Source organism: Balaenoptera ricei, chromosome 13, assembly GCF_028023285.1.
Source record: "Balaenoptera ricei isolate mBalRic1 chromosome 13, mBalRic1.hap2, whole genome shotgun sequence".
Lineage (NCBI taxonomy): Eukaryota > Metazoa > Chordata > Mammalia > Artiodactyla > Balaenopteridae > Balaenoptera > Balaenoptera ricei.
In genome coordinates this window covers 43,028,826-43,044,172 of record NC_082651.1, presented here as the reverse complement: position 1 = coordinate 43,044,172, position 15,347 = coordinate 43,028,826, and the positions used below count along the sequence as shown (strand labels likewise).

The window sequence follows — 15,347 nt, the reverse complement described above, 5'->3', positions numbered from 1 at the left end:
TAAGATCAGGAATGAGACAAGGATGTCCACTCTCACCACTATTATTCAACATAGTTTTGGAAGTCCTAGCCATGGCAATCAGATAAGAAAAAGAAATAAAAGTATAATACAAATTGGAAAAGAGGAAGTAAAACAGTCACTGTTTGCAGATGACATGATACTATACACAGAGAATCCTAAAGATGCCACCAGAAAGCTACTAGAGCTAATCAATGAATTTGGTAAAGTTGCAGGATACAAAATTAATGCACAGAAATCTCTTGCATTCCTATACACTAATGCTGAAAAATCTGAAAGAGAAATTAAGGAAACACTCCCATTTACCATTGCAACAAAAAGAATAAAATACCTAGGAATAAACCTACCTAGGGAGACAAAAGACCTGTATGCAGAAAACTATAAGACACTGATGAAAGAAATTAAAGATGATACCAACAGATGGAGAGATATACCATGTTCTTGGATTGGAAGAATCAACATTGTGAAAATGACTATACTACCCAAAGCAATCTACAGATTCAATGCAATCCCTATCAAATTACCAATGGCATTTTTTACGGAACTAGAACAAATAATCTTAAAATTTGTATGGAGACACAAAAGACCCCGAATAGCCAAAGCAGTCTTGAGGGAAAATACGGAGCTGGAGGAATCAGACTCCCTGACTTCAGACTATACTACAAAGCTACAGTAATCAAGACAATATGGTACTGGCACAAAAACAGAAACATAGATCAATGGAACTAGATAGAAAGCCCAGAGAGAAACCCACGCACCTATGGTCAACTAATCTATGACAAAGGAGGCAAAGATATACAATGGAGAAAAGACAGTCTCTTCAATAAGTGGTACTGGGAAAACTGGACAGCTACATGTAAAATAATGAAATTAGAACAGTCCCTAACACCATACACAAAAATAAACTCAAAGTGGATTCGAGACCTAAATGTAAGACCGGACACTTTAAAACTCTTAGAGGAAAACATAGGAAGAACACTCTTTGACATAAATCACAGCAAGATGTTTTTTGATCCTAGAGTAATGCAAATAAAAACAAAAATAGACAAATGGGACCACATGAAACTTCAGAGCTTTTGCACAGCAAAGGAAACCATAAATGAGACAAAAAGACAACCCTCAGAATGGGAGAAAATATTTGCAAACGAATCAACAGACAAAGGATTAATCTCCAAAATATATAAACAGCTCATGCAGCTCAATATTAAAGAAACAAACACCCCAATCCAAAAATGGGCAGAAGATCTAAATAGACATTTCTCCAAAGAAGACATACAGATGGCCAAGAAGTACATGAAAAGCTGCTCAACATCACTAATTATTAGAGAAATGCAAATCAAAACTACAATGAAGTGTCACCTCACACCATTTAGAATGGGCATCATCAGAAAATCTACAAACAACAAATGTTGGAGAGGGTGTGGAGAAAAGGGAACCCTCTTGCACTGTTGGTGGGAATGTACATTGATACAGCCACTATGGAGAACAGTATGGAGGTTCCTTAAAAAACTAAAAATAGAATTACCATATGACCCAGCAATCCCACTACTGGGTATATACCCAGAGAAAACCATAATTCAAAAAGACACATGCACCCCAATGTTCATTGCAGCACTATTTACAATAGCCAGGTCATGGAAGCAACCTAAATGCCCATCGACAGACGAATGGATAAAGAAGATGTGGTACATATATACAATGGCATATTACTCAGCCATTAAAAGGAACGAAATTGAGTCATTTGTTGAGACGTGGATGGATCTAGAGACTGTCATACAGAGTGAGTTAAGTCAGAAAGAGAAAAACAAATATCGTATATTAACACATGTATGTGGAACCTAGAAAAATGGTACAGATGAACTGGTTTGCAGGCTAGAATTTGAGACACAGATGTAGAGAACAAATGTATGGACACCGAGGGGGGAAAACTGCGGCAAAGTGGGGATGGTGGTGTGCTGAACTGGGCAATTGGGATTGACATGTATACACTGATGTGTATAAAATTGATGACTAATAAGAACCTGCTGTATAAAAAAAAAATGCGATTGATATAATTCCATTTTTGTGGGTTAAAAAAATGTCTAATAAAAACTCATGGAACTGTTTACACTTAAAAAAAAAAAAGAAATTGGTCCTTTCTCCAAATAATTGCATTTCTTTTTAATCATTGAGCGTTAAGAAATAATCATGAATGATCACAAGGATGCAGCTAAATGCCTGTTTAGAAGAATAGTAGAAAAATAGAATGGGGGTCTTATTAAAGAAATTATTTTGCCTCTACATATGGAAATTTGTGCAGCTGTTAAGAATGTTGTAGGGGGCTTCCCTGGTGGCGCAGTGGTTGAGAATCCGCCTGTCAATGCAGGGGACACGGGTTCGAGCCCTGGTCTGGGAAGATCCCACATGCCGTGGAGCAACTGGGCCCGTGAGCCACAACTACTGAGCCTGCGCGTCTGGAGCCTGTGCTCCGCAACAAGAGAGGCCACGATAGTGAGAGGCCCGCGCACCACGATGAAGAGTGGCCCCCACTTGCTGCACCTAGAGAAAGCCCTCGTACAGAAACGAAGACCCAACACAGCCCAAAAAAAAATAAATAAATAATAATTAAAAAAAAAAAAAAAAAAAAAAGAATGTTGTAGGTAAATATTGACTTGGAAATACATTCAGGGTATATTGTTAAGTGAGCGAATACACTGATCTTGGAACCCCTTTACACTCAAATTATTGAGGACTTTTTTATTTTTGTGGGTTACATCTATTGATGTTAACCATTTTAAAAATTAAAACTTAATTTAAATTAAGGACATTTAAAAATAGGTATTTGTTAACTTATTTTAAAAACTATAAAAACATATTACATGTTAACATAAATAACGATTTTAGGAAAAATAGCTTTATATTCCAAAAGAAAAAACAAATTAGTGAGAAGATTGGCATTCTTTTAACATTTTGCAAATCTCTTTAATGTCTGCTTAATGGAATACCCTGGATTCTCATATCTGCTTCTGCATTCAGCTTGTTGCGATATGTGGTTTTGTTTGAAGTAGGAAGGAAATCTGGTCTTGTACAGATAGGTAGTTGGGAAAGGGAGGAGTATTTTAATAGCCTTTTCACATAACTGTAGATCTGTAGACATACCGAGTAGCCTTTGGAAAGCTTCCCTGGACAACTGTGAGAGGATGAGAGTGTAAAGTCAGATCCCAGCGTCTTAATGTTATTATGAAGATGGTTTTGCACACACGAGCCCCTGAAAGGATCTTGGAGACCCCAGCCGTCCCGGGACCCCACTGAGGGTGGCTGATTTCTGTTACTGTAGCAGTTAAGCAGCGTGCTTTCTTGTGTCGCAGGACCTGATGGACGACTTGAAGTCAGAACTGAGTGGCAACTTCGAGCAGGTGATCTTGGCGATGATGACGCCCACGGTGCTGTATGACGTGCAGGAGCTGCGAAAGGCCATGAGGGTTCGTGGTCCTCCCCTCCTGCTCTCGGTGCTGTTTGTGCAAATGCTGGCTGCTGGCGGGCTTTCTCAAGAAACAGTGATAGAGGCCTCCTGAGAGTGGGGAGGAGGAGATATGGGAGAAATATTTTCCTGCATTTATGACAACTTGAAAACATGACATTGCATTTTAGCCACTGTAATTTAAAAGTTGTTTCCCCAGAAGTTAAGGAATCATTTGTTCTTTCCTGTGGCTCACTGGGGACTGATTAAACTTGTGCTTTTGGTGCAGCTCCAGAAGCTTTCTTGCTGTATTAGCTACTTTTGAGATATGAAACTTTTGACTGACATCTTGGGGGCCTCTCGGTCTGCTCAGAACTGGTAAAGTGTTCTCAGCTTCCCTGGATGCTGGATCCACTGTGCCCTACTCCAGGGTCTGCCGACTGTTAATGACCAAGTATGAAATTCAAATACAACTACCCTCCTCCACCATGTCAATAAATACTCAGCCTCGTGGAAGGTTCTGGGCTAGACTCTGGAGAAACAAAGAGATAACAGCCTTTGCCAGAAGATTCTGCCCTGCAAAGGAAAAGTACAGGGGAGGGCAAGGAAAGACAGCCCCCCAGAGGGCAGAAACTGTCCCTAACCAACACATAGAAACAGCCCATAAATGTATGTTATGACTAATAATGATTATAGTAAATATGTTGGAATTTGGGTCGGACAGTTAAAAAAGATCAAATCCTGTTGCTAGAACTCGGTGAGTTGTTTCTATTCTCTGCAGATTCCTGGTTGTATTCCTCCTGTGTCTGGGACTCAACTTGGTAAACTGACTCATAGCCCTCTCCTCTGGGTTTTGCATTTAGGGAGCAGGCACGGATGAGAGCTGCCTGATTGAGATCCTGGCCTCCCGGATGCCCGAGGAGATCCGGCGCATAAACCAGACCTACCAGCTGCGTATGTAGCGTCCTCAGTGGCCCTGGCTGAGGCCCTGTTCTCTGAGACCTAGACTAACAGTAGGTGGTTACCCACTGAAACACTGACCATGAGGGATCCTCAGTTCCAAGCTCTGCCTTCAGGCAGATCCCTGTCTACACAAATGACTGTTGGCTTTTCAAGACTTCTCAGGTGCACCTGCCACTCTACTTGGGCTACCCATGGTTTTATTACCCTGAAAGCTGGAAAGGTGTTCCTTATTATCCAGCAGAGAATCAAAGGTGCTTGTTCAAAAGTGGTGGTGCCATTGAATCTTAGCATTCCAGGGAATGGCCTGGAGGAGCAGTCTTGGCCAACTTCTGACCTTCAGACTGGACTATAGGTCCTGCAGCCGCCTCGGAGGGATAGCCACTTACTCCCCTCTTAAAAATCTCCAGAGAACAATACATGCCTTTAAAAGATGCCTACCTTTTTACCCTAAGAATATAATAAAAATGCACAAAGGTTTGGATCCCACAGTATTGCTTATATTAGCTTAAAATGTCCACCAGGTTGGCTAAACAAAATATGGTACACCCACACAATGTAGTCATCAAAACGTATGTTGAAGGATATTATTAAATTACAATAAGTGGTATGGTGTAAGGATAAGTGAAAAAGACAAATCATAAAATGGGATGCTATGATCCCCTTTTTCAAAGAAAGAAAAACAATATGTGTATATGGGGGGAAATGAGGAAGGATATTCACCAAAATGTTATCAAAGATTATTATTTCTGGGTGATTAGATTCATGGTGAGGTTTTCTTTTCCTCCATTTTACTTAGTTATTTTTTCCTGTTTTCTGTAATAAACACGTATACTTTGGTAGAAAGAAAACAAAACAATAAGAGTTTTTTGGTAAGTGTTCAGATCGGGAGATTCTAAACCTCGGGAGTCTGGTTCTAGCGTTGGCTCCCCACGTCTGCCGAATACAGGACTTCTCTCTGCAGTCTCCTGCTTGTCCCCAAACACAGGTTCAGAAACCCCACTCTGTTTGCCTTTCCACGGGCCGCTTAGCTGCTTCTCTGCGTCACTGCAAACCATGTTCAGGACAAACCCCTGGACGGTAGGAACCACAGAGTGGGGATCACAGCCCGGCCTTCTCAACTGCCCAATTCAAGGAAAAAGAGCATCTCATTACCCCTCTAATGACAAGCTAAACTTATCTTGACCATTTTACCAGAGTTTCGTTTTTGGAAAACTGTGTGTGGGCTGAAAAACCTCACGACGAGCTGCTTCAGTAGACAGGTCCTGAAGAGGGTGGAAGGCTCTGGGGTGTGACGCGGTGTCGGGCAGGGTTCTTTACTCTGATGTCGCTGATTTTACTCTCTTGCTAGAATATGGGCGGAGCCTTGAAGATGACATTCGCTCTGACACATCGCTCATGTTCCAGCGCGTGCTGGTGTCTCTGTCCGCTGTGAGTCGCTCCCTCCTTTGGGGGGAGGGGGGTTGGGTGTTATTGAGACACTTACTCTCTACCCATTTTTCTAGCCTTTCTCATCCTTTCAACCTCCCAAATGGGAATATTCCCCTGTGTTTTTCTTGGGTCTCTGTTATTTTATCCTCTCTCCTTTAAAGACTCTGGCTAGTCATGTAGGCCCCTTTGTTCTCATTTATACATACAAGCACCTGATACATGCCAGGTGCTCTTTTTCTGTTTGTTTTAAAGTTTTTTTTTTTTTTTTGATGTGGACCATTTTTAAAGTCTTTACTGAATTTGTTACAATATTGCTTCTGTTTTATGTTTCGATTTTTTGGCCGCGCGAAGCATGTGGGATCTTAGCTCCCTGACCAGGAATCGCGCCTGCAACCCCTGCATTGGAAGGCGAAACCTTAAGCACTGGACTGCCAGGGAAGTCCCAGCAAAGTAATGTTATAGCGATATGTTAGATGAATTGAACCAGAGGCAGGGAGCCCAGGCAGGAGGTTACCTCGGTATTCCAGATACCGTGAAAAAAGCAGGTCTGGGCTAGTGTGGGAGCAGGGGTGCCAGAAAAGAGAGATGGATTTGCAAGACATTTCACATGGCTTCACAATTTAATCTTTATCCCTGACCTCCTTCCTGAGTGTGAGACTGTCATTTCTCACTGCTTTTTGCGTGTTTCCTGATGGATATTCTGCCAGCACCTCAACTCAGTCCTCCTAAACTAAACCTGAACTCATTTTCCCTCCAAACCAGCTCTTCTTCCTGGCTTGTCTTTTTCTATTCATACTGTTGCTGTTCTTCCAATAACCAAAGCAGAACCCCAGAAATCATCTCCAACTCCCACTTCACTCTGTCTCTGATATTTACTTAATAATGCCAGCCTGTTTTTCTTACTTCCTACCCATTTTTTCTTTTCCTCTCAGATTTACTGCTGCAGAGCCATGCCTAGATCATAGCATATTGAGACAGCAGAGTAATAAAACAGCATAACAAACTAGAGGAAAGTAGCCTGTTTTGCCATTCTTTGGCATTCCTCCAAGGCTTTAGCCCTGCCTTCCTGGTGAGCTAGTGTTGCTGAGGGATGGGGCACTTTCAGATGTTCCTCAAGCCCCCACCGTTGGCCCCAGAGTCTCTTGATTCTCCTGTCTTTCCAGCTCCTATTTGGCAGAATTGATCAGTGTACATTTGCCAGTTAGGAAGGCATAAGTCAGCAGGGAAGACACGGGAGTGGGGGGAGGGGAGGAAGGAGGAGAGGACTGTCCCAGAGGGAGCAGTCACCAGGCCATATTTGTCCTCCTGCCCCTTCAACTGGCCGAGACACCCACACAACATCAGGGAGCCACACCGAGCTTGCCCTCTGGTTGGTCAGCTCAGAACCGTGGGAATATCGCAAGCACGTTCAAAGACATCTGTTCTTTCTCCCTAAGCTGGACTCAGGACCCCTTCTGTCTAATTACCATGTCCTTGGGTTCCCACACATTCTGTCTTATCAGAGCTCCCAAATCTTCATGGATCCTCTCTCAGTCTCTTTGGTTTGTTTTTCTTGTGCTCAGGGTTTGTTTTTCTCATCCTCAGGGTGGCAGGGATGAAGGAAGTTATCTGGAGGATGCTCTCGTGAAACAGGATGCCCAGGTCAGTAGAACTGCAGCTTCTTTCTTCTCTTTTGCCAATAAGACAGGCCCTAGTTTGTGGACACCCTGTTATAGTCCAACGTATATTGGCCAGGCTGGAATATGTTATGAAAAAAGATTCCCGCAGATGATCTTTAATAGCAGAAGTTTCTTGCAGAGATACCTTGGGCTTGGGGGTAGTTTAGGGCATCATTTTATAAGCATCCCTGGGTTCCAGACTTCCTAACGTTGGGACCATGGTGTGGCTGCCCCCACAGAGCCATGGAGTGTCTTCTGAATTACTGGGAGATGAAGGGACCTGCCTTTTTGACCTCTCACTTTTACTTCCCCAAAGAGAACATTTCATACAACCTATGTAAAACAGCTTGGCACAGCGGGTACCATGTTGGATAAAACTAATACCAAACCCCAAGAGGCAATTGCTTCCCTGTTACCCAGCCCTCTGATGGCTGCCCTGGCACCAACCCTGGTCTATTTACTGTGGCCAGATAACACTAATAATAATAGCTAATAAAAACTGGGTCCTTACCAGGTACCAAACACTGTTCTAAGCTCATCACATGAAGTATGTCATTGAATCTTTGCAATAACCCTATGAAGTAAGTATTGCTATCTCCATCTTATAGACAAGGAAATTGAGGCTCAGAGAAGTCAAGTTCCTTGCTCAAGTTCACACAGATAATAAATGGCAGAACTGGGATTTGAGCCAGGCAGTTTGGATCTAGACTCTGTACTGTTAACCAAAATACAACCTTACAGAGAGATCGGTCCCATTCAGTATGTGAGGTATGAACCACTAGGGATTCCGTAGGAAAGAACCTTTTACCTTCACTAGAAGGGAGAGGAGTATATGGGTCCTAAGAGTTCTGAGGATTCAGGGAGGTCCATCCCATAAGGAGATACAGGAAATTGCCTTCAACCCAGAAGCTTTGAGGAGGGAGAGGTATTGAAAACACTGTATCTCCCGGATGCTTATGTGAATTTCAGCTACCTCAAGGCAAGCATTTTGGGGCATGATGGAAGGAACCTCCACAGCCCAGGTGAATCCTGAATTTAAATGAAGAGTTAGTGAGCAATGTATGTCTGCCATATATATATATATATATATATATATATATATATATACCCACTCTCACCTTTTGTGCGTTTACTAGGTGCTAGGCATTGTGTTAACTACTTTACATTTCTTCCTTACAACAAATCTGTGAAGTAGATGTTATTACTTCTGTTTTATAGATTAGGAGACAGATGAACAGATTTAAATAACTTGTATAACATCACATAGCTGGTGGAATTGTGCTCTTTGAATCCAGGTCTGTTTGATTTTTTAAAACCATGCAATTCATATTATAAAGCTATAGTAATCAAAACAGTACGGTATTGGCATTAAAACAGACATACAGATCAATGGAACAGAATACAAAGCTGAGAAATAAACCCATGAATTAATTTATGACAAAGGAGCCAAGAATATACAATGGGCAAAACATAGTCTCTTAGATAAATTTTGTTGGGAAAACTGAACAGCCATAAACAAAAGAATGAAACTGGACCACTACCTTACACCATACACGAAAATTCACTCAAAATGAATTAAAGACTTGAAAGTAAGACCTGAAACCATAAAGCTCCTAGAAGAAAACATAGGTGATAAGCTACTTGATATGGGTCTTAGCAATAATTATTTTAATCTGACACCAAAGCAAAAGCAACAGAAGCGAAAATAAACAAGTAGGACTACATCAAACTAAAAAGCTTCTGCACAGCAAAAGAAACCATCAACAAAATGAAAAAGCAACATACTAAATGAGAGAAAATACTTGCAAATCATATATCTAATAAAGGGCTAATATCTAAAATACGTAAAGAATTCATACAACTCAATAGCAAAAACCCAAACAAACAATGCAATTTTAAAATGGGCAGAAGATCTGAATAGACATTTTTCCAAAGACATACAGATGGCCAACAGACACATGAAAAGATGCTCAACATCACTAGACATCAGGGAAATGCAAATCAAAACCACAGTGAGATATCACCTCACTCCTGTCAGAATGGTTGTCATCAAAAAGACAACAAATAACAAGTGTTGGCGAGGGTGTGAAGAAAAGGGAACCCTCATGCACTGTTGGTGGGAATGTAAACTGGTGCAGCCACTATGGAAAGCAGTATGGAGTTTCCACAAAAAATATATAAAAATAGAACTACCTCGTGATCCAGCAATTTCGCTTCTGGTATTTAGCCCTCAAAAATGAAAACACTGACTCAAAAAGATATACGCACTCCCGTGTTCATTGCAGTATTATTTACAATAGCCAAGATAATGGAAGCAACCTAAGTGCCCATCAATAGATGAATGGATAAAGAAATTGTGGTATATATGTACAATGGAATAATGCTAGTCGGCCATAAAAAAAGGATGAAATCTTACCATTTGCAACAATGTGGATGGACCTTGAGGGCATTATGCTAAGTGAAATAAGTCAGAAAGAGAAAGACAAATACTGTATGATCTCACCTATATGTGGAATCTAAATAGACAAACAACAACGAAAAAAAACAAGCTCATAGATGCAGAGAACAGATTGGTGGTTGCCAGAGGCAGGGGTGGAGGTGGGCAAAATGGGTGAAGGGGGTCAAAAGGTACAGACTTAGTTATAAAATAAGTAAGTCATAAGGATATAATGTACATCACGGCGACTGCAGTTAATAACACTGTATTGCATACTTGAAAGTTCCAAAGAGAAAAAAGATCTTAAAACTCCTCATCATAAGAAAAAAAAATTTTGTAACTATGTATGGTGCCAGGTGATAACTAGACTCATTATGATGATCATTTCTCAATACATACAAATATCAAATCATTATGTTTTACACTTGAAACTAAAATAATGTTATATGTCAATTATACCTGAATTAAAAAAAAAATACACACAACAAAAACCATGCAATTCAACAAATACTTGAGAGTTCTTCAAGGAACACAGTTCTCCTTGGAAGTGACCAGATGAAAAGGTGCTTCCAAACAAATTTGGGCTGGGAGAAGTTGGAAGGAGTAGAACTCAGAATAGGGTTTTTCTGGATCCTCCAAGTCTTACAAAGAGGCAAGGAATTTAAGAACAACTCCAGTCAAGGCTTCAGCTCTTCTTCCAAGATAAGACAGTAGGAAAACCTGGTCAACCTTCGCTCTTTAACATACGTCAGCAGTAAGGGATATCTGCAAACTTTGGGTATGATAGCTGAATTTTGATGTAGGAAAGTAAATGAGTTTGAGATGAAAAGAATTATCAGAACAAGTGGAATTAGCTAGTAATTTATTATCAAAGGCAGAAATTTTAAAGTATAGAGAGGCTATTATCTAAAAGTCCAATTTTATCTATTCTTGGTATGAAAAAACTGCACTGAAGGAAATAGCAGGCAGTATTCAGAATTCCTACTTTAAAAAGAAATTTGTAATATATTAATGCCACATTAAAAATGCCCCTTGGAGCTTTTGTTAGAAGATGGCACATATTTGATTCCCTTCTGAAAAACAAACAAACCAGGAAATACAAAAATAGAGGAAAATCTGCATCAACACTGGAAACTGTGGAGGAGGGCCATTAAAAATGCCAGATGGGCAGCAAAGCTGGGCCAGGGATGCAGGAGAGCCGTTCCTGCCCCAGAAAAGATGCTAACACACACACACACACACACACACACACCCTGCCCCTGCTGGAAATAGACACAGCGGCTTCCTGCAAATGGGGAAACTCCTCAGGGAAGACTCGGGCTGTGTCTCAAGTGCCTCCACTGGACCAGCATCATGTCTTCCTGTTTGAAATTCATCCAAATGAAAAGTGAGGAGCCCAAAGAAGAATCCACTTCACCTTGTTCTGGGGGAAAAACCAGGTCAGGTTCATCATTTCAAGATCAAAGGGCATGAACATCAACAAATCCCAACTCAAACACTGTGGTCTGTGAACAAACTGGGGCACAAAGGGAGGCAAACATGGGCTCACTGTATGGAAGAGACAGATTTCAGGTCGCTTTGGATCCTGACACAAATGAGAGAACGACAGACTTTAATTAAACAAGAGCCAAAAAAAAAAAAAAAAAGATGCAATGAGAAAATAATGGAGATGAAAATGGAGCTGGTTGAAGGGCAAGCGGAGATAAAGAGAGAGCTCCATGAGTGGAGGAGAAGTGTTCTTAGGAACAAGGAAAGACAGAATCTAAATGTTTATTAGAAGCAGAAATGATCAGAAATGACATTGCAGAAAACAATCATTGTGGAAGGCAGTACTAAAAAATCTCCAGAGTTCAGAAGAAAAGGACAAAGCAATCAGAGAAGAGGAGGAATATAGAGGAAACACTGTGGAGATTAGAATCTCAACAAGAAGGGTGTGGACAAATTGGCCCTAAAATATATTTAAATATATAATAAATGTACAAATAAATTAAAGCATCTGGTCCTGGTCTAAGAATAGGGAGAAGTCAATGGAATGATTAGAAAGTCTAAGAGCAGAACCAAGCCTATGTGAGAATATTCAGGAATACATACAGAATATACGCATTTCAAGTCAGTGAAGAAAACACAGAGTACTTAGTGGAGTGGGGACAATTGGCTAACCATTTGGGAAACAGTAAAGTTAGATCCCGACTTTCACCTGACATTGTAATAAACTCCAAATAGATTGAAATTTTTAACATAAATAAAGCAAGCCATAAAGGTACTATAAAAAAGTATAGTTAAATATTCTTTTTTAAATCTGGAGCTGGGAAAGGATTTTTGTATGCATTTTCTTTTAAGGCAGAAACCATAAAGGAAAAGGGTTGATAGTTTGGCTAAAAAAAAAAAAAAAAAAATGAACTGTCTTAGCAAACAATACCACAAACAAAATTAAAGATCAAATGATAGAATGGGAAGAAATTTCACCTTATGTATAATAAGCTTAATATATAAAGTATATAAGTAAACTACAGTTTTGATACTATGAATAAGAATGCCCCATTTCTCAAAAAAAAAAATGGACCATGTACATTAACAGGCAACTCAAAAAAAGGAAAACTAGAAATGGCAAATACACCAAAAAATGACCAGCCTCACTAGTTATTTTTTAAAAAATTAACACAAAAAGATACAATTTTCTACCCATTACTAAAACTTTACTCAAGTTCATTTTTATGGTATTTTACAAAAGTATCGTTCTGTGACAGATTGAAAGTTCATTCCTTGCCCACATGTCCTAGTTACTATTGCTGTATATAACAAACCACCTCCAACTCGGTGACATAAAACAACCACCATTTTAGTATGCCCATGGATTCTGTGGGTCAATAATCCACACAAGGCACAGGCGAGATGGCTTGTCTCCGCTCTGTAATGTCAGAGGTCTTAGCTGGGAAGACTTGAGTAGCTGGAGGTGACTCAAATGGCTGGGGTTGGAGGCTCCATCACTCATGTGTCTGGTGTCTGGGCTGCAGTCACTCAAAGGCTGGGCTCATCTGGGGCTTCGAAAGGATCTCCTACATGTGGCCTCTCCAGGTGGCGTGGGCTTCCCAGAGCATGGCGGCTGCATTTCAAGAGGGACCGTCTGGAAAGGCAGCACTCCACGAGAACCAAAGCTGCCTGACCTTTATGACCTCGCCTCAGAAATCAGTGTCACTGCCACCATGCTTTAGTGATTGAAGCAGTCACAAGCCTGCTGAGATTCAAGTTTGAAAAACACTGAATTAGATGAACCTTTTGTGCCCTCCCAGCTTTAAAATTCCACGGTCCTATGAACTGACTCTTTAATAGGGTGGGAATTAGAGAAGGAAGTGAAGAAACAGCTGAGTAGATGGAGGTAAGCCCAAGGAGTGACAAAATGTATCAAGGTAGGGAATTTTGAGAAATTGAACAAGCCGGCTGCTGATTATAAATGAACAGGAGGGTTTAAAAAAAATTTTTAAATAAAATACATATAACAAAATTTACCATCTTAACCATTTTTAAGCATACAATTCAGTAGTGTTAAATATATGCACATTGTTGTGCAGCCAATCTTCAGAACTTTTTCTGAACTTGCACAACTGAAACGCTATGCCTGTTAAACAACTCATTTCCCCCTCGCCCCACTCACTGGCAACCACCATTCTACTTTCGGGCTCCATGATTTTGATGCATCTAGGTACCTCATATAAGTAGAATTATGCAGTATTTGTCTTCTTGTGACTGATTTATTTCACTTAGCATAATGTCCTCAAGCCTCATCTCTGCTGTAGCATGTGTCAGAATTTCCTTCCTTTTTGAGGCTGCCTAGTATTCTGTTGTGTGTGTATATACCACATTTTATTAATCCATTCATGTGTCGATGGACATTTGGGTTGCTTCCACCTTTGGCTATTGTGAATAATGCTGCTTTGAATGTGGGTATACAAATAACTCTTTAAAATCCTAACTTCAATTCTTTTGGAGATATACCAAGAAGTAGTATTGCCAGATCATATGGTAATTTCATTTTACTTTTTTTGAGGAAAAGCCATGCTGTCTTCTATAGTAGCTGCATCATTTTACATTCTCACCAACATAGCACAAGGGTTCCAATTTCTCCACATCCTCATCAACACTTGTTATTTTCTGTTTGTTTTAAATAGCAGCCATTGTAACGGGTGTGAGGTGTTATGAACAGTAGTTTTGATTTGTCGATAATACTGTATAGTTAAAGGGAATTCCCTGGTGGTCCAGTGGTTAGGACTCCGTGTTTTCACCGCTTAGGGAGTGGGTTTAATCCCTGGTCGGGGAACTAAGACCCTGCAAGTTTCGCAGCACAACCAAAAAAAAAAAAAATAGTAATAATATAGTTAAAGTAACCAGAGTCAATTTCTTATATTTCTACCAGGTTGGAATATAAGCAATTACTAATGGGGTCCTGGTTCTACTGTGAGACCTTCTGTAGTCTCAAGCAAATCACAGATCATTCCAGAGTGGTGTTGTCCAATAGACTTTTCTGTGATGTTGAAAATGTTCTACATCTGCACTGTCTAGTATGGGTAGCCACTAGCCACAAGTAGCCACTGAGCACTTGAAATGTGGCTAGTATGACTGGGGAGTTGAATTTTTAATTTTATTTAATTAATTAAAATTCAAATAACCACATGTACTTAGTGGCTACTGTATAGGACAGCCCAAGTCTAGGGCATTCCTTTCAGGTCTTAAGACAGAAACATGTAGTGTGCATGTAGGGAGCTGCTGGTGTCTGCCCTGACTCTCAGGGAGATATTATAGAGTCCCATTAGTTTTATACCTAAGGAAAAATCCTGAGTCATTTCCACTCACTGCCAACACCACTTCCACCCCCATCATCAACAAAATAAAACTAAGCTAACTCTGCTCTTTGAATTTCTGGAAGTATTTACATATGTCCTGGCACTTTCTCCATTGTGTTTTAAACTTGTGCTTTGTTTGGCTTCAGGACCTGTACGAGGCCGGAGAGAATAAATGGGGGACAGATGAGGTGAAATTTCTAACTGTTCTCTGTTCCCGGAATCAAAATCATCTGTTGCATGGTAAGGCACTTGCCTCATTGTCTAAAGAAACTATTTGAAAGATAGTGAAAACTATATTACCTGTAATTGATAACCTTTTTCCCTTTACTTGGTACAAAGATCTAATTTTGCTGAACTGTCTTAGATGTCTTACCTTGGAAATTTATGGGTGCAACAATGTGCGTGAGGGCCAATTGCTGAAAGATTAATTATGAATAATTAGCAGATATATTCATAGAAGTTTGGAATTCCTGTTTGTAGGAAACAGTCCTCCATAGTCAGTCCTTTTTCTAAAGCAGCTCCCTTTAAATTTAGTTACATAAGACAAAATCTTTAGTACATCAGCA

The 15,347-nt window shown here is 40.3% G+C and overlaps 1 protein-coding gene across 2 annotated transcripts in view; it reads left to right on the top strand.

Moving 5' to 3' along the window:
* The window catches only part of ANXA4 (annexin A4), a 74,600-nt gene that overhangs the window by 44,248 nt on the left and 15,005 nt on the right, over window positions 1-15,347 (top strand). For both annotated transcript variants that reach the window (XM_059943120.1, XM_059943119.1), the window contains exons 5-9: window positions 3,366-3,479; window positions 4,321-4,411; window positions 5,769-5,848; window positions 7,433-7,489; window positions 14,928-15,021. In XM_059943120.1, the coding sequence (XP_059799103.1) occupies window positions 3,366-3,479; window positions 4,321-4,411; window positions 5,769-5,848; window positions 7,433-7,489; window positions 14,928-15,021 (436 nt within the window). The remainder of the gene's footprint in view (window positions 1-3,365; window positions 3,480-4,320; window positions 4,412-5,768; window positions 5,849-7,432; window positions 7,490-14,927; window positions 15,022-15,347) is intronic.